The sequence below is a fragment of the Rattus norvegicus genome, chromosome 20, assembly GCF_036323735.1.
Source record: "Rattus norvegicus strain BN/NHsdMcwi chromosome 20, GRCr8, whole genome shotgun sequence".
In the NCBI taxonomy this organism is placed as follows: domain Eukaryota; kingdom Metazoa; phylum Chordata; class Mammalia; order Rodentia; family Muridae; genus Rattus; species Rattus norvegicus.
In genome coordinates, this window is record NC_086038.1 from 26,873,790 (window position 1) to 26,893,443 (window position 19,654).

At 41.4% G+C, this 19,654-nt stretch overlaps 1 protein-coding gene and 1 pseudogene across 4 annotated transcripts in view; one reads left to right on the forward strand and one right to left on the reverse strand.

Annotated features, from left to right (window-relative positions):
• Positions 1–19,654, forward strand: part of Lims1 (LIM zinc finger domain containing 1) — a 110,244-nt gene that overhangs the window by 22,426 nt on the left and 68,164 nt on the right. Inside the window, exons 1-2 of one of the 4 annotated variants that reach the window (XM_063279474.1) lie at positions 3,014–11,672; positions 18,382–18,550. The exons of 2 other annotated variants lie outside the window; for them this stretch is intronic. In XM_063279474.1, coding sequence (XP_063135544.1) covers positions 18,537–18,550 — 14 coding nt within the window. In that variant the 5' untranslated portion in view covers positions 3,014–11,672; positions 18,382–18,536. Of the gene's footprint in view, positions 11,673–18,381; positions 18,551–19,654 lie in introns of all 4 variants that reach the window. One more of the 4 variants, XM_006256390.5, reaches the window with a different exon arrangement.
• LOC120099059 (small nucleolar RNA SNORD113/SNORD114 family) lies at positions 16,139–16,207 on the reverse strand (annotated as a pseudogene).

Genomic DNA, 19,654 nt, shown 5'->3' on the forward strand with positions numbered 1-19,654 from the left:
GAAAAACAAGCTGGAAAAAATGACCCAGCCAGCGATGTAGAGCACTTGGTGCTCTTGCAGTTCTTAGGACCCACATGATGGCTTACAACTGTTGTAACAAAATTTAATCCCAACTCTGGGTTTCAACCCTGCCTTTGATCATTCACTTCCCGGATAAAAGACACACAACTTTTATTATTTATAGTAAGCCATAATCAGCACTAGAGTTAGGTAGATATCTATCTTCTATGCTATTATGTCTATTTCCCAGCCAATAATCTCATTATATAATTTGCTATGTTTTGTCTGGACTGCTCTTGCCTCCAATCCACGTAGCCATGTTTTCATGACTCACCTAACCCATGATGGTTTCCTCCTCTTTCACCTTCTCCTCTCCTGTTATGGTTCTCCTCTGACCCCAAGCACCCTACAGCCCCTTGCCCCCATGTTTCTTCTGTTCAGCTATTGGCTGTCAGCATCTTCACCAATCAGGGATAATTTGGGGGCAAGGTCACATTGCCTCACTTGGGTCTACTTGTGGACTCTCTCTTTGGGGCAACCAGGTCTTCAGGTTCTGCAATCGCAACAGATGACCAGCTGTAATTCTAGTTCCAGGGGTTCCGACACCCACTTCTTATCTTCATGGGCACCAGGCACTCATCTGGTACACATTGTACAGGCAAAACACTCATACACAAAAAATAAAGAAATCTTTAAAAAAAGAAATAGAGAAACAGCAATGTAGAGATAACCTTTTTTCTTCCTTTTTTTTTTTTCTCATTGTTGTTGCTGCTGTTGTTGGGAGGGTTGCTTTGGCTTTTGAGATGGGGTCTCAGGTAACCCTGGAAGTCTTAGAACTAGCTATGTAAACCAAGCTGGCCTTACAGAGAGAGTTGCCTGCCACTGCTTCAGAGTGCTGGGGTTAAAGGCATACACTACTAGGCCAGCGATTCCTTTTGCAATGTGCATTTCATTTTAAATTTGAGGTTAGTGTTTTGATTTAGTATCTCTAATCACATTTTGTTGTACAGTCATGAGATTTTATAGGTAATTTTATGTCAAACTGTTGTGATTTCCAGTGTCTGTTTTAGTTGGACAGATAATACTGACTCAGGTGACTCAAAATTTTGTAACACACCTTATATTTGAACTTTCATTTTTAAGGTTTTATTTTAACATTTTTTTCTCTTTTTTCTTTTTTTCAGAACTGGGGACCAAACCCAGGGCCTTGCGCTAGGCAAGCGCTCTACCACTGAGCTAAATCCCCAACCCCTGTTTTAACATTTTATAGCACTAAGATTGAGAGAAAATGATTATTACCCCTTTTTATGGATGCTAATGCTGAATATCAAGAATTTTGACTAAACCAACAAGTAGTGGTCTATACCCAAGGCTAATTTTCCTGTTAGCACACTGTTCGTGACTGGAAGATACGCAGTGCACATGAACTGCCTACTAGTTAGTCTGCAGTTGTGGTTCTTAGTTTTTCACTTATTAAATCTATTTTGAAGTCTTTTCATCAGTGCATATAATTTACAATGTAAAAGGGCACAAAGTTTAAAGTACACAAGTTGGTGATTAATTTTTTATGAATTGGGACACATAGAACTATGACTTTGATGTTAAAATATAGCCAGTATCATATGCTTAGAGCCTTTTGATTCCAATTTTATTTGTTTTATTATTTTTAATGTATGTGTGTCTGTAGGGAATATCTTATTCCTTGAGACAGGGTCTTTCTTGGGACCTGCAGTTTGCTCGTTTCTCTAGACTGACTAACCAGCAAGCCCTGGGGAACTACCTGTACCTCCCCACTGCTGGGTTATAAGCATAAGCTATCATGCTGGCCTTTTTCTGTGGATGTCAGTGATCAAACTCAGGTCCACATGCTTGGACAGCTAGCATTTTCCTAAGTTGTCTCCCCAGCTCCTTATTTATATAAATGTGAGACAGCACAGCCTTGAACATGCTATTTATAACATGCTGTCTTTGAACTTGATCCTTGCTGCTTCTGAATGCTGGAATTAAGTGTGTGGTACATACCAGGATATTTATTTTTAAAATTTTGTTAACTTCTGTGAGTACTAATTGAGTGAAGTGGGTTTCTAATCTTGTTTGTCCTTTAAGAAGTATTCATGGAGAACCTATTCTCTGTTAGGCATGAGTGTAGGTGTTGGTATCACATATAACATTTACCTCTTACACTTGGGGCTAGACTACTGAGGAATCAGACAGATTCCTAAGGGAACATGAGTGTCCAGCCTGACTGAGAGGCTCTGGGAAAATACACAGGAAGTAACATCTAGACTGAGTCCTGAATGTGAGTAGGAATTATTCAGACAGGGCATTTAGGGAGGAAGAGTTGAAGGCAGGAGGCCAAGAGGAAAGAGAAAGCAGGATGTGGAGATCAGCACAGCTGCTTTGGTGCTGCCCTGGAGCCTGGGAAACTGGGAGGGGGAGCCTGGGAGTACAGGAGCAGGGCAGAGGACAGTTTTTATTGCTGTTTAAGTTTCCTTGTTACAGATAACAGGAATCGATTGCAAACAACACTAAAGAAGAATTTTTGAGAAAATAGTGGGATGGCTCCCAGAATTAAAGAGCCGAATACCAAGTCTTTGAAGAAAGCAAATAACTAAGGCAACTCCTGGTTTTCCTGAAGTTCTTGTGGAATTTCTACAGGGCCTTAGTTAGTTTGCTCTGACTGCAGAGTTGTTCACCACTTAGATATCCAGAGTTTGAGAAATAGTCTGAATACATTAAATTAGATCCACTGACCAAACCTAGAGCACTCATGTAACCAGAGGATGGCAGCAGACTCTGTATCTGTTTTGTCTGAGTGGCTGTTGTGTGATCAGGACAGCAAGCTTTGTTACCTGAAACAGAATAAATAGAGTTGAGGGCCAGCTTAAGTATGGAGGCTTAGGAAGCCATAAAGTAGATGGGGTAATGGAGCTTCAGAAGCCAGGAAGCCTGTTAAATTAATCCAAGCAAGAGCTGGTGTGCCAGCAGTAATGCCTTCTGCAGGGAGGGAAGGAAGCACATAGATTCTGAGATACTTAAAAGGAATAAAGAAGACTTGGACTTTGGAGGTTGGTTAGAAACATTAAGGTTCAGAGCTGAGTCCCGTGTTTCTAGCTTGAGCTAGAACTGTTAATTAAATGGTGCTGTCTCCCATAAAGAACCAATTTTTTTTTCTTTTTTCTTTTTTTTCGGAGCTGGGGACCGAACCCAGGGCCAAGAACCAATTTTAAGAGAGAACTTTCAGGTTCAAAGTATTGAGTTTGAGTACATTTAACTTAAAAACATTTGGATTAGAGTTGTTGCTGGAAGTGAGACTGCTTTCAGAGCCATTACTAATACGGGTCTTGTCAGGTCCCAAAGAAACTCAGGACAAATGTCTAAAGTGTCTATTAGCCTAACAAAGTGCACTGTCTGTTGAGCTCATTCTTACCTGTGGCTCCTCTGTGCTTTTCCACGCTGCCACCACCTACCCTAAATCTCTCTAGCTCAGAGGCTTCACCTCTGTTTCCCTCAGCTTTAGATTCTTTTAAAACCTGACATTTCAGCCACGTGCTTTCTTGGATCTCTCGGTCCCATCTCCTCTTCCCTTATTGTTCTTCCCCAATCTCTCACCACTGGTGGCCCTGTCTATTCTGCTGGCCATGTTTAATCTGCCCCTTTCTGTGTCTGCTTTGTATTTTTCAAGATGTGCTATGATTTAGCGTCTAAGTACAGAAGGGAGGAGTAGTTAGGGCCAGGACATGCTGCAAAGATCACATCACAGAACAAAGAATTGGGGTGGGGAGTGAAAGGCCATCTGGCAGAGGCAGGGTGGAGACAGACAGACAGGCAGGCAGACAGACAGAGCCACTGAGAGAACATGAGAGAGAAAAACTCAAGAAGAATCAGAGCAAGTCTCTGCCCTTAAAGGAACTTCATGGGAGAACAAAGAACTTCTAAGTGTGGAAATTTCCACCCATGATCGCAGGAAAGCCCCTGAGACCTCGTTTCTCCTTTGGGAAGAGAATTCTTTTCTGTGAAGCAACCCGCCTCCTCACCTGTTTCCTGAGCTTAGACTTAAATAAAGCTCATCTCCTCTATCAGTTATGTCTTCTGCTTTAGAACAGAACAAATTAGGAAGTAGGACCTTCAGCACAGATTGGGGATGTCCTTGATTAAATTGTAGTTTGAATGTTTTGGCTATGACTTTAGTGAGTGCTTTTATCTTGTTAAATGAGTTAATTCAGATCCTGCTAAGTGGTTTCTTCTGATATTTTGGTCAATGCTTTTGCCTTTAAGTAGCTTAATAGACTTAAAAATCCTCTGGTCTCAGTAGTAGTGATAGAAATATGTTTGGGTCACAAAGAAAGAGACTATCACTCTGACTGGTAAGGCAGACCTTACTCTTGATCAAGTGTGCTGGGAACACACCAAGATAGTAAGCAAAGGTTTTATTAGATGGAGAGGATTAAAACAGTTGCATAAAATTCTTACAAAATGGGAGAGATAAAAATATTTTAGTTCTTTGTTTTAAACACAAGTTTTATAGTACTCAATTTTTTAAAAAAAAGATTCATATTTGATATTTCTTAGAGTGGGTCCAGAACTGTTTCTTAAGGAAAAGGCAGAAACTTTAGGGAGCACTATTTGGACATCATAACCATTAAGTAGGCTAAAGCCAGAGGTACTGAATGTCATGCCTAGGGCTTTTGGAATGGTTAAAAACAAAAAGACAGGAGAGAAAAGGAAAGGGGAATAAAAGGAAGCCAAATATCTGAGCAAATTATCTGAGTATAGACCCTAACTGTATCATGAAGTACCACTGTAAGACCCCGACCTGACCCTTGGTCAGTGGTACTTACTTTGGGACACCTCTGAGTGAGATGCTAAGACGCAGATGGATGCAAAAGCAAGAGGTTTATTTTCCGGGCACAGGGTCAACATTAGTCTCTGAAGGCAAGTGACTAGAAGGTGATCCTGAATAGCTGTTACAAGTGGTTTTTATACTTCTTAGGGGCACAGGTTACATCAGCAAGGTTACAGTTCAGACTTATTGGTTAAGCATATTAACCTTTAAATCTATTGACTAACAAGCATCAAGTCAGTACATTCTAGAATTTTTTACTCAAAAATGTTCTTGTGGCTGGAGAGTAGAACCTGGCCCAGTCTTGCCCCAAGGCAGGTGGGTGTAAGGTTGACGAAAGCCCCTAGGGTCCTTCAGTTTATAGTTTCAGGAAAACTCACCCAAAATGCCATGAAATTATAAATTGACTTAATGAGCTCTGTTTGGAACTTTATGTCTTTACCTTTTAATTTGTGTGTGTGTGTGTGTGTGTGTGTGTGTGTGTGTGTGTGTGTGTGTTGGCACATGTGTGCCACAGCATGGAATGGGGTCAGAGACAGTAGTTTTGGGAAACTGATTCCCTCCTTTTATGTGTTTTTGAGGATCAAGCTCAGGTTGTCATGTTTGTAGGGCAAGTGCTTTTACCCAGTGAGCCATCTCCCCAGTACTGCTCTCCTTGTATTTATGGATGGTGCCTCTTCCTTTATTATTTTTGTACCGGGAATACAACCCAGGGCCTTGTGTATGCTAAGCACATACTTTACCATTTGGCCACTATTTTATCCTTAATTTTTTTCTTTATCTTGTTTAGAAAATCAAGTCCTTTAAGATAATGTTTAGGATATGTTGTTAAGCTTTTTGTTTTGTTTTTAATTAAAGAATAATGAACTTGTTATGGGGAGTCCACTAGAGAAGACCACTCAGACACAGTCTATAACCAACTGAAAATCTTTAATCCAACTGGCAAAGACTCTACTCAGGTATTTGGAACCCAAATGTAGTGCTGAGCATTTAGAGTCAGGGGGGTTTTAAAAGCAAAAATCATGTTCTGGTATATCACTTAGCAGTTGCAGGGTGGCAGGGGGTTAGGGTTAGGAAAGTTTGCACAAGCAAGCAGTTTGACAGAAGCTAAGATAAGCAGTTAGCTGGAAGGGGAAGTTTACACAAGCAGACCATTTAACAGAAACTGAGATAAGTTAGCTAGGGCATTGACCTCTGGCTTCTAGAATAAAGTTGTATAATTTTCTATGAGGCTTCTCATCAAGGAGATCAAATCCGAATTAAACCTAAAATGGCCTCAGCAAGAATACAAGATAGAAGACCCTCTGCATTATACTATCTTGCCCTGTTACAAATTAACATTTTCTCAGGTCACATATGGCAGAGGACCAGGAAAAGCGTGTACAAGATGCAGAGACAATTAAGATAAAGTTATTGGATTTTAACCTAGAAATGAACCTCAGTGGTAGGGTGCTTGCCTAGGAGAGTGAAAGACTCTGAGTTCAGGAGATGTGAGGGAAGGTAGATTGAGTCACTGAATTAAGTGAGCAGCTGAATTTTCGTTGGGTGACTTTAAAGCCATATAACTTCTCTCTGTGCTTTGTTTTCCTCTTCAAGGAAAGACAAATTTCAATCTAGCTAAGCTTTATTATATTTGTATATCAGGCATAGGCTATATGCCTTGATTTGCTGAAGAATGATACGCTGGACTCAAATAGTATATAAATGCAAAGAATGTTTCATTCTGTAGTAGTCCAGCATGCCAGGGTCTCCCATTATCAAGATAGAGAGATCATGAAATGAGCTTGGAGGCCTGATTATAGCACATTAAGGGGGATTCCAGGGTAGGTGGGCTTTGTCTTACTCTATCTCTAGTTAATCCAGAACCATTACCGGGGCATGGTGGCTAGAAACTGTTGCTGAGGAAACCTGGGCTAGGTGGGCTTTGTTTTACTCTACTCTGTCTCTAAGGACATTCCATTACCCAGAACAGGCATGAGGGCTGCCTGGAGACTGCTGACCCATTGTCCTTGCTTCAGACCAGGTGGTAAGGCACTTTCTGATTAACTGCCTGAAGCCTGGGTTTTTAGGCCTAATCTCTTGAACTGCCATTTGAAGCCTGTCATTGGAATCAGCCTAGCCTTCTCAAGGTGTAACAAAGACATGAGTAGAGTTCTAATTCTGCCCCCAAAGAAGTTTAAAAAGGGGGGGGGGGGATTGGGGATTTAGCTCAGTGGTAGAGTGCTTGCCTAGTAAGCACAAGGCCCTGGGTTCAGTCCCCAGCTCCAAAAAAAAAGAAGAAAGAGGAGGAAGAGGAGGAGGAGGAAGAAGAGGAAGAGGAGGAGGAGAGGAAGGAAGGAGAAGAAGAAGAGGAGGAAGAAGAGGAAGAGGAGGAGGAGGAGGAGGCAGCAGCAACAGCAGAAGCAGAAGAAGAAGCAGAAGCAGCAGCAGCAGCAGCAGCAGCATTGCCAGAGCCAGTGTAGATGCAGAACAGGGCTGGGAAGGAATGGAACAAATTTTCTAAAATCCTGATGTCCCAGTTCTGTTGACCTGAGACATTAGCAAGAGGAAGGTGAGAAACAGTCTTTCAGTGAAGAAAGATGAGACAGGAGCTTTGAGATGAGGGTCTGTATACGTGTAGTTGAGGTCTTGGGGAAGGAGACAGAGCCAGGTAATAATATAAGCTTTATTTCTGCTTTGTCTTCATTTCAGTGGGTGAGCCATTGGATGACTTACGCAAGATAATGACACCAGGTTGCTTAGAAAGAGATGATTTGTCATTGAATCTGTTGGATTTAGCCAAAGGAACAAGTCTGGAGGTAGAATACATTTGTGAAGCTATGGCAACAGATGATGAAGGTTGGACCATGGCAGGAGTTCAGTGGGAGTGACACGGGCAAATCTAAGAGCTTGTTGGGATTAAATTAAGCAGCAGATGATATGATGACAAGAAGTCACAAGACACAGTGGGGATTTTTAGCTCTGGTGATTGGTTAAGTAAGCTCTCAGCTACTGCTCCAGTGCCATGTCTGTGATAGATTTCTGAGGCAGCATAGAGAAAGGAGGTTAAAAAAGACAGGAGCTTGTTCTTTGACAGTCAGGACTATACTACGTTTATTAGTGTACACAATGAGGGGCTGACTCTCTAGCCGGAAGTTGAAGAGAAAAAATGACTGTGACTCTTTACAGGGCAGGGTAAGGGCTGGAAAGGGTTACAGCAAGTAGCCCATGTTTCCCTCCTTCCTGAGGTTGTTTGTGAAGATGAGACAGGCTGATTGAGGTCAGGCATGATTATCAGTAATCTTGTAGGAATTCCATTTAATAGATGAGGCACTCTGTCAGCTTGCCAGCCTGCTGTCCTGCTCCCTGCCATGGTGATAATGGACTCATTCTCAGAACTGTAAGCTCCAAATTAAACGCGTTCTTTTATAAGTTGCCTTGGTCACAGTCTTTTCACAACAATAGGAAAGTAACACAGATGCTTATATAAAAGCATTTGGCAGAGTTATTTGAGTGTGAAATTCAATATGGTCTAATTAGTATTATTAATGTGAAAGTAGTTTGTTTTTGTTTTGTTTTGAGACAGGCTTTCTCTATTATGTAGCTCCAGGTGTCCTGTAATTTGCTGTGTAGACCAGGCTGGCCTCTAAACTCGAAGAGATCTGCCTTCCTCTGCCTCCTGAGTGCTGGAGTTAAAGGTGTTCACCACTAGGACCTGCTCTGTGTGGAAGTACTTAATCCACAGGAATAATTTTGAACTCATCAGAGAGAATGTGCCTGAAGAGAGGGGCAGGGACGCAAGGCTAGGATCCAGGCAGTAGCCACATGTAAAGGCAGGCGAGGAAGAGGAGGTACAAAATGATGGTCTAGACACTAAGAGATTGGGGCTTCTTGGGAAGCCTCATTTAAAAATGTCAAACAAGGCAGGCAGAGTGCTCCACACCTTTAGTACAAACATTTGGGAGGCAGAAGCAGGATCTCTGTAGAGTTTTAAGGCCAGGCCAGTTTGCTATACATACTGAGTTCCAAGCCAACCAGAGCTACATAGTGAGAGCCTGTCTCAAAGTTAAATGTACTTGGGCATGGTGGTGTACACCTGCTGTGGTAGTAGATGGGAGACTGGAAGATCCCAAGTTTGAGACCAGCTTGGGTTACATAGCAATAACCTGTATCAACACATATTTAAAAAGAAAAAGAAATGAGGGGAGAGACAGGGGAAGGACAGAGAAAGAAGAAAGAGAGTGAGAAGGTGGGCCAGAGAGACTGACTGGCTCAGAGAAAGTCAAAGGTAAGACAAAGACCAAACACCATGTTGAATGTAGTAGCCTTCTTAATTGCTTTTGTTTTTATTTTTTGAGACAACGTCACAATGTAGTGCAGACTGTGGGCCACTTGCTTCATTTTCCCCAGTCCTAGGATTATAAGAATATGCTAACATGCCTAGAAAGATTTGGCTTTTAAGGTAAGACCGTGTCCTTAATGAGAAATGTTTCTAGATTTTAGTGAGCCTGTTCTTAGAAAAAATTGTATAAAGATTAGAGAGGGTCATGGCAATGACTAAAGAGTGATTCCAATAAATTCATTTTAAGGAAGGAGAGAGTGAAGCCTATTTACAAAATTCCTGATGGGCAAATTATTCCGAAAAGAAGAGTAGCCGACTGGTTCTGAGTAGATACTCAATTGGCCTCAATCAGGTTAGCAGGTGAGATTGGCATATTGACAGGGTAGAGGTAAAGGAAGACCATTGAAAAACTCTTCCAGAAGATTGCTTAAATAAATAAATAGATATATCAATAAATAAACAAAAAACAAGCAGACAAATAAATAAAATAAGCGGGCGAATGAATGAATGGCTGAGGAGATGGCTTGATGGTTTAGAGCACGTCTTGTTCTTGCATAGGACCTGGGTTTGATTCCTAGCATCTATGTGGTGACTTACAACCATCTGTAACTCCAGTCCTAGAGACTTCAATGTCTTCTTCTGACCTCTGCAGACCCCTTTGTACCTCTGTTTGCACATGGCACACATACAATGCAGGCAAAACACTCAAGCACATAAATTTAAGAGAGATGGAGACAGAGAGAGAGAGAGAGAGAGAGAGAGAGAGAGAGAGAGAGAGAGAGAGAGAGAGAGAGACACCAAATAAGAAGTTGACATCATGAAAAACATTACACTGACAATGAGAAGACCCTTGAGAATGGTGAAGTGGTTCAGATTGGGATATGTACTTCGCTTCCAGATGAAGACTGACAGGACCTGCTCAAAAGCAGAGATGAAAACAATGCCAGTCTTTTCAGCGTGCGTATGTTGTGGAGCACAGCACAGCTGTAGGAATCAGCTGCTTAGAAGTAGACTCCAGCCTAAATGATGAGCAGAATGGGAAGGAGGCCTGAAGGAAGTAAGGGCTTCTCACTGTAAGAGCCAGTAGTAGAAATAAGACAAGAAAGGGCAGAAACTTTACAGCTGGGTTGCTGGTTGATAGGAAGCTCTCTATCAACTGGGTGTTCAACCTCCAAGGATTATAATGAGGAAGGAGAAGCTAATGACACCTGTGATTACATATGTAGAGGCCAAGGAGTTCTCTTCATGGCACACAACTGTCTCTGATGGAAACTAGGGTGATGGTTGCAGCAGCAGGGTATGGGGTGGGTGGGGTGAGAGTGGGGAAGCTGTGCTTTTTACTTCTCACTTCTGCCTTCTGTAGTCTGCTGTTATAATTGGGTTTTACACCATGAAAATGAAACCTGTTCATGTGTCTCCTCAAGAATACTGACAGAGCCCAGAGTTCTGTAACTTACTCTGCCTAAGCTTGTGTGACATGAGTTCTATCTTTCTGAGCACTGAGCCCTTCCCTGTAAGAGGGACTGCCCATGACATATCTTTCAGTTCTGCTCTTTTGCTTCCTACCAGCTCTAACGACTGCCAGCTCCCAGTGTCTGTTGAGGAAAAAAAAGCAATGAATTGCTTTCCTCTTTTGCGATTAACCCCAGGCCTTAGAACTTAGAAGCACCATCCTAAAAACAACTTCTTTATAATAAAGGCCAAAAAATTCCTTGTTGTATTCCCAGTATGTCAAGATATTAATGCAAGAGGAAGGCAGGCTACATTTCTCCTGTTTTTCCTCAGCCTCAACAAAAGATCCCCTATTCTTCAGTGGAAACTTAGCATCAAGACGTCTCGGGAGGTGACTCAGCCAGGCTTGTGAGTCCCGAGCACTGTAGCCTGCTCCTCTTCTGTGCTGTTTGTCTAGGATATCTGCAGTAGAAAAAACAGTCTCTATTGTTGAGCTAGCTTGTGCCCAGCACCTCAGTCTCTAAGCTGCAGGTGGAGCTCATAGAGTCGTCATGAACATCCAACTCCTTCTGTGCTGACTAAAATACTTGCCTTCATATTACAAGTGGGTAAACGTTAACTTCTTAAGAATATAAGATAGCTCAGCAGGATATGAGTTATGACATTTAGGGTGTTGTCTTATTGCTTCAGAACTGTGGAGTTTTTGAGTAATAGGCCATGTTACATGGTTTGACTGAGAAAAAAAAAAAGCCTCAACTTGGTTTCATTGGCTTAAATATAGTTCAAAGCCGTAGACACCGAGGTCAGACGAGGAAGTGCTGTACAAGCAAGGAAGTAAGAGCCTTTAAAGATAATCTGCTTTCTTGGACATGAGTGTCCAAGTTCTGATAACTAACTTGAAATAGGAATAGAAGTACTGGAGTAGGGATCCTTCATTCTAAATTGGGAGAGAGGAGTTTGGAGACGCTGACGTTGTAGAGGTGGGCCGATATGGGGAAAGTGACTAGGATGGAGGAGCAGAAAAGGACCTGACACCACGAGCTAGCACCGCACGGGGTATTGTTTTATTTCTACACTTGTTTCTGTTTCACCTTTCTCAGCTATTTAAAATATAAAAGGTATTTGTTTAAATTATCATGAATTCTCAAGGACCTTTTTGTCCCTGCTTTGGTAGGAAAAAAGCAATGATAACTAGTCAAAAGAATTGTTTTTACTTATTAACCCGTAAAACTGTTTAAAAGAAAAAAGGAGACCATTCTTTGGTTTGGTTTTATTTTTCATTTTAGAGAAAGAATCTTGGGTAAGTTGTAACTTTTAACTCTGTTAATTAAAATCTCTCTTCAGCAGAGGTCACTGGTTTTGACTCTCCTTATAGATATTATCTAATTATTGAATGCATTTGAAAATAACTTAATGTTCCTGTGGTTTCAAAGTGAAGGGCATTGTAAAAGGCAGCTGTGCTCTGTGTTTGGCATTATGCATTTTAGGTCCTGTGGAGAATTACACATGACTTGAGTCATGCCTTTTTGGTATTGTGCTATATTAATTTTTATTTGTTTTCATTTTCAAAGCACAGTTTCTCTGTGTAGTTCTGGCTGTCCGGGACCTGGCTCTACAAACCAAGTTAGCTTCAAAATCAGAGATCACTTGCCTCTGCCTCCTAAGTGTTAGAAGGGGTGGCTTGTGCAACCACACCCATTATGTTACAGTAATTTTTAGCTATAAGTTCTGCCTGTGATCTTTGGAAGGGGAAATGTACTGTTTTATATTTAGTCCTTGCTGTCCACAACTAATCAAAGAATTGATCTTTATTCATTAACCTGTAAAACTGTTTAAAAGAGTAGGCCTTTTGTTTTGTTTTGCTTATCTTTCTTATTTTTAAGACAGAGTCTCTCTGTGTAGGTATAGCTGTCCTGGAACTGGCTGTATAGATCAGACTGGCCTTGAACTCACTGCCTCCCCCTGCCTCCTGAGTGCTAGGATTAAAGAAGTGTTCCACCATGCCAAGCCTATTCATTTTTCTCTACACTGAGCTATAACCCTTACATGGCCATTTTTAAATTTGGGAATTAGCACTGAGTTATTGGTAATAGGCTTGAGAAAATGGGCAGCAGCCATGTTTTTTCCCTCTTTGAGTCAAGGTCTTATGTAGCCCAGGCTGACCCCAGACTTGTTAACGTAATTGAGAATGACCTTGATCTTCCTGCCTTTATCTCTCAAATGCTAGGATCACAGCTGGATGCTACTGCACCGATTTCATGGGTGCAGGGCTTCATATATGCTAGGAAAGCATGCATCAGTTGAGTCGTATCTCCATCCCAGCAGTCAGAATTTGCAAGTTAATTATTTGCTAATGTAATGTATGGACCCATGTGTGCGTGCGTGCATGTGTGTGTATATCTGAAAGGGATGTGAAATAGTGAGGTGGAGTGGTGGTAGGTTTGCTTAGGAAGAATGCCCTGGCCTTCCTTTGAGTGAATTATTTGGAAACAATCTTAGTGGAGAAGAAAGAAAAAGGATTGGAATCCAATCCTAAATTAACTACTGAAACATTCTCACAGAAATCAAGAACACACTGTTGCTAAATGCTGTTCTAGGCCTTACTTCCTTTGGCCATGTTATAGATGAAGTGTTTTGACCTCCAAGTGAAGAAACTTGTCAGGCTAACCAGAGACCAGGCCAAAATTCTGCTCTAGGCAGCCTCCCCTCCCTCTTGATGCATGATAAGAAGTGAAAAGATGGGAGGATTTTTTTCCCCCTGAATTTGTATATGGTCAGCTGTGTTTCCAGTGCCTCTTCCAAGTCCATTCAGTAAATGGGGCTTGTTACATATTAAGGGTGTTATGACATGACCCCCATATGCACTTTAGGTTTTTTAGTAGCACTATTCAAAACTTTAAAAAAAAAAAAAAGGTAGGTGGAACAATTTTCTTAATATACTTATTTAGCTCAGTATGTCAGACTGTTACTATGTCAAGCTATATAGATGAGTAAGTGGCCAATAATAAGTATTTTTAAATTATTAAGATAGCCTTTTATTATATATCTTATTCTACAGCACATCTCAATTCAGACTAGCCACATTTTAGGTTGAACCGTGGTATGTGGCTACAAATTAGAAAACATAACTACAAAAAGACAATCATCCTAAAAGCTAGTCAGAAGCAGAACCTGCTTTAAGGCCACTGTGACTAGGGGAGCAGCTTTATCTAACTTGAAAGCTCTGGAGGAAAGGTCCTACTGAGAAGGCTGGGCTACTCTGTAAGGAAAGAGTTTGACCAAATCAAATAGACAATAGACCTCCCGCCTGCAGACTATTTATAGAGAAAAGTCTGAACCCCTTTATCACCCCCACCAGAAACAACCTCAGGAAAACCACACTGTTGGCTCTTAGATACTGAACTATATTTGGGGTAGCAGAGCATGTGTGCTGGGGAGTCTGCCCCTGACTCCAGTCAAGACTGGAAACCACGATCTTTGATGTATGTGTCAGGGTAGTTGCCCAAGGTTTCCTCCTCATGCTGTTTAAGATGGAAATCTGTAAGGTCTGCCTAAGAAGAGAAATTCGAACAAACTACTATATATGGAAATGTCCAGCCCTTACTCTGCCTGGGGCGATGCAAATGACAGTTGCAAGCCATCTCTATCTTGCATTTATAAGTTCTCCAGTCAGTCCAGCCATGTTTCTACTCTAAGGAAGGTTGGCATTTCTCTTTCATCTTCTTGCTCCTGTGGCTCTTGTTCCTTTGTCTTTGACTCACTGCACCTCTCTCTTTTCCAATTCTATTTGCTGTTTGGGGTTAGTTTTTTAAATTGTTTTGTAGTGTTGGCACAAAAAACGGAGAAAGCAACAAACAAAACCCAGCTCTCCCCTTAAAGGAAAGAAGAGATAGCTTTTTTTTTCTGGAGCCTTTTTGTGGGACCATAGTCTGGGAAAACAGATTCAGGTTCTGTAGTTTTATACTTTTACAAAATAAAGCAAATTGAGCTAACCATCATTCTGAGCATGGGGACCCAAATGGAGTAGTTAGAGAAAGGACTGAAGGAGCTGAAGGGGTTTGCAACCCCATAGGAAGAACAACAATATCAACGAACCAGACACTCCTGAACTCCCAGGGATGAAACCACCAATCAAAGAGTACACATGGGGTACCCATGACTCTATCTGCATATGTAGCAGAGGATGACATTGTCTGGCATCAATAGGAGAAGAAGCCCTTGGTCCTGTGAAGGTTCATCTCCCCAGTGTAGGGGATGCCAGTGTGTTGCTGCTGCAGGAGTGGGTGATGGGAGGGGGAGCATCCTCCTAGATGCAGGGGGAGGGGATAGGAAGGAACCGGAAAAGGGGATAACATTTGAAATGTAAATATATAAAATATCCAATTAAAAAAACAAAAAAAAATAAAGCAAATTGTAAATCAGGTCTGTGGTTACAACATGATGTGGGAAACTTGTTTATAGGCATAAGATAATGGTGACATTCTTAGCTTTTGGTTCAGAGGACCCTAGCAGTCTGCTAAATTATAGCTTCCAAAAGGTTGTTTTGTTTTATCTGTTGGTCAGAAATAGATGTTAGTTCTGAAATAGAGACAGGCAAGGAATGGGAGATGGAGGGAGACTGGAAGCTCACACAAGATAAGATCACACAAGGCGATCTCTGGGCCATCAGTCAATCAATCAATCTCTAAAGGCAGTTTCTTTCCCAGAGTTCTTCTTCACAGTAGTGAGCTACCTATGAAGAGCCTGAATCTTGCTTATGCTTCTCTTAAGTGCGGGACGTTTAACTGTGGTTATAAAAAAGCATAATGAGATCAGGTGGGGTGGCTCAGAAGTGCTGGGTAACCTAGCAAAGGTTGGAGGCGGAGGCCCAGGTAATGTTCATGAAAATTACAAGAAGCTCCTAGTAGTTATATAAGCAACAAACAATTGCTGAGGGAGCAAAGACTTTTTTAAAAAATTTTTATTGGATTTTTTTTTATTTACATTTCAAATGTTATTCCCTTTCCTGGTTTCCCTGGACATAAGCTCACTATCCCCTCCCCCTCCCCTTCTTCTACATGGGTGTTCCCCTCCCCATCTACCCCCTTCCCACCCCCCTACATTCCCCTACACTGGGGGTCCAACCTTGGCAGGACCAAGGGCTTCTCCTTCCACTGGTACCCAACAAGGCCATCCTCTGCTACATATGCAGTTGGAGCCATAGGTCAATCCATGGGTAGTCCGTCTTTGGGTAGTAGTTTAGTTCCTGGGAGCTTTGTTGGTGGTTGACATTGTTGTTCTTATGGGGTTGCAAGACCCTTCAGCTCTTTCAATCCTTTCTCTAATTCTTCCAGCAGGAGTCCAGTTCTCATTCGCCTCTGTATTTGACATGGCTGTGTCTCTCAGGAGACGGAGCAAAGACTCTTTAGTGAAACATCCAGTAATACAGCTTTAGTCCGTTTCACCTACACTCTGTAAGCAGCTCCAATAAACTCTTCGTTGAGCCACTTTCTTTTTTTTTTTTTTTTTTTTTTTTTTATGATGTGGACCTCAGACTCCCAATGTTGTGGTCATCATGGATGTCTCAGAGGAGAGCCACTTTCTTTGGTCTAGCTCTACTAGTACCTATTTGGAGTAAATCCTAGTTTACCATTTAAAGTTTATTTTTAATTTAATTGAACACATCTGATTTGTGTTTGATACCCATGGAGGCCAGAAGAGGGTGTTGGATCCCCTGGAACTGAAGTTACAGACAGTTGTAGCTGTCATGTGACTGCTAGAAACCCATCCCTGGACCTCTGGGACAGCAGCTGAGCCATCTCCCCTGCTCCCATTGGAGTGATGTGTCAGCTCAGTAATGGTAAGCAGAGCAGTCCTCACCATGCACTTCAGAGTCAAACACTGCTTGGGACTGTGAAATTCTTGGGAGTTGTTAAGGAGTAATCTTCAATTCTTCACCCCAACTCCCTTGTCCCTGGTACCTACCTTCAATCTTTATATATTTGGTTATGATAGATACCTCTAGAAAGTGGAAACATGCATATTTTTCCCATTATAACCTGTTTTGGTTTTTGTTTTAATTTGGTGTAGAAAGGTCTTCAAGGTTCATCCATGAATCATATGTGAAAATTTCCTTTCTTACAAGGCAGAGTCATATTTCATCATTTGTATGTAGCACATTTTACTTATTCTTATATTGTTGGAACCTGTTATTTTTTGATTCCTGAGACAGATCTTACTATAAACTAGTCTTGAACTCACTGTAACCCAGGTTGCTTTCAAACTCAGAATCTCCTCACCGCCCACTTCAGCTTTCTGAGTGCTGAGATTGCAGGTGTGTGACTTTTAGCTATTGAATTGTTCCCACCTAACTGGATTCACATGAGTCTTTGAGCACATTTTAATTTCGGCTTTTGTGAATGATGCTGCCTGGGGGAAATGGTGGGCAACTGTCTCTAAGTCACATTGAACTTTGGAGTATTCTCCAGAAGTAGGATCACTGATAACAGTAGTAGATTTTCTGTTCTGTTCTGTTTTGTTTGATAGTGGCTATCATGGTGGATAGGATTGTTATCTCAGTACAGTTTTGTTTTCTAGGAAAGACACAGACTATCTTTCTCTGCAGCTGTTTCTTATCCTGTGAAGAAGCTAAGCCCATTCTTTTTAGATCCTTTGACCATTTTGTTGTTGTTGTTCAGCTGGTTGTTGGCGTAGAATATATGTATTTTAGAAAGCAATCCCTTCTAATATATATGACTTGAATATCTTCCGAGCCAATCGTTGTCAGTGCTGAGAATTGAGCAGGGCCTCTGCAAGAGCAGTCGGAGCTCTCAAGTGCTAAGCCATCTCTCCAGCCCTTAAGAATTTGTTTTAAATTTTTATAAATTGATAACTTATACAAATGAATGAGTTGTCTTGTGATATCTTGTGATTTATATATACATTTTATACTGTACAAATCAGGTAAACATCAATCTTATTTCCTTAGTGGTTTGATTGTGGCATTTTCATTCATACTTTGTTTTGTTGTTCCTCCTGTTCATCCCCTTCCTTTGCGATCTTCCCTCATGCATGTTCACTTTCCCTGGTAAGTGGACTCTGCTCTGACTTTATATATATTCTGTTTTTCTCCTTTCTCTCACCCCCTTTTCCTCCCCACTTCCCAAACTGTATTTATTACATCAAAGTCATTCAGTGGTAGTACTTTGGGGTTGTTTGGTGATTACATCTATCAGAATTTATCAAATTGGATGCACAGGAGCTCTGTGTGTAAGGGTTTTAGAATTATGATATCCTTTGATGGACTGTGTACCTCAGAGCTGGTACTCTATCTGGTTTGAACCTGTGCAGGTCTTGTGCATGCTTGCCACAGTGTCTGTGAGTTCATATGTACATCAGTGCATCAGTCCTGTTGCGTCTGGAAGACACTGCTTTTCCTAGGTGCAATCAATGCCCTCTGGCCCTTACACACAATCTTTTCATTTCCTCTTCCCCATAGATCCCTGAGCCTTGAGGGGAGGGGTTTGATGAAAGCATCCCATTTACAAGTGAGTTCTACAGTCTCTCAGTCTGTGGTAATGTCGTAACACTATCTAGTTGTGGCTCTCTGTGTTAGATCCCAACTACTACAAGAAGAAACTCCTTGGGTATGGGTTGAGTAAGACACTGATTGTACTGGCAGGTTTTGTGTATCAACTTGACACAAGCTGAAGTTATCACAGAGAAAGGAGCCTCAGTTGAGGAAATGCCTCTGTGAGACCCAGCTATAAGACATTTTCTCCACTAGTGATCAAGGTGGGAGGACCCAGCCCATTGTGTTCTATAAGAGAGCAAGCTGAGCAAGCCAGGGGAAGCAAGCCAGTGAGTAACATCCCTCCATGGTCTCAGCATCAGCTCCTTCTTCCTGACCTCCTTGAGTTCCAGTCTTGACTTCCTTTGGTGATGAACAGCAGCATGTAAGTAAGCTGAATAAACCCTTTCCTCCCCAACTTGCTTCTTGGTCCTGATGTTTGTGCAGGAATAGAAACCCTGACTAAGACGCTGATCTGTGGGTTATAGCATTAGGAGTAGTTTATTGTCATGTTCTTTTAACGTAATAATAATAGTAGATTTTCTTTTAGGCTGGTGAAGCCTCAAGTTCTTGGTGATGTAATCTTTGTTCAGATTTGTCTCAAGGAGTGGGCCTTAAATCCAGTCTAAACGTGTTTGATTGCTTCCACAGTTGGCTGAGGCTTTGTAGTAAATTGCCTTTCTTGTTTTGAGATAGGTCTTTTGTTTCTCTGTTCTCTCTGGGCTGTTTGTCATGAAGAGATGTTGGATTTTATCAGAGGCCTTTTCTCCATCTAGTGAAATGATTTTGTAGTTTTGCCTGTCAGTCTGTTTATGTGGTGGGTTCTATTTACTCATCAATTTATGCGTGTTGAGCCATCCCTGCACCTCTGGAGTGAAACCAGCTTAATCACGGTGAGTAGTCCTTCTGATGTGTTCTTCTATTTGGTTTTCAAGTATTTTGTTGAGAAGTTTTGCATCTGTGTTCATAGAGGATATTGGTTTATAATTTTATTTTTTGATTGGGTCTTTGTATAGTTTAGGTATCAGGGTAATAGTGGCTTTATTAAAAGAATGAGGAAATGCTTTTATTTTGCTGAATAATTTGAGGAGTGTTGATGTTCTTTCTTTTGAAGGTCTGGTAGAGGGGCTGGAGAGATGGCTCAGTGGTTAAGAGCACCGACTGCTCTTCCAGAGGTCCTGAGTTCAATTCCCAGCAACACATGGTGCCTTACAACCATCAGTAACGGGATCTGATACCCTCTGGTGTGTGTGTGAAGACAGCTACAGTGTACTTATGTATAATAAATGAATAATTAAAAAAAAAGTCTGGTAGAATTCTCGATGAATCCATCTGGTCCTGGATTTTTTTGTTTTTTTTGTTTGTTTATTTGTTTTTTGGTTTTTTTTGTTTTTTGTTCTTTTGGCTTGGGAGTCTTTACTCCTATTTTTACAAGTGGTCATGGGACTATTTAAATGGCTTATTTGATTTTATTTAAATTAGTAGTTTG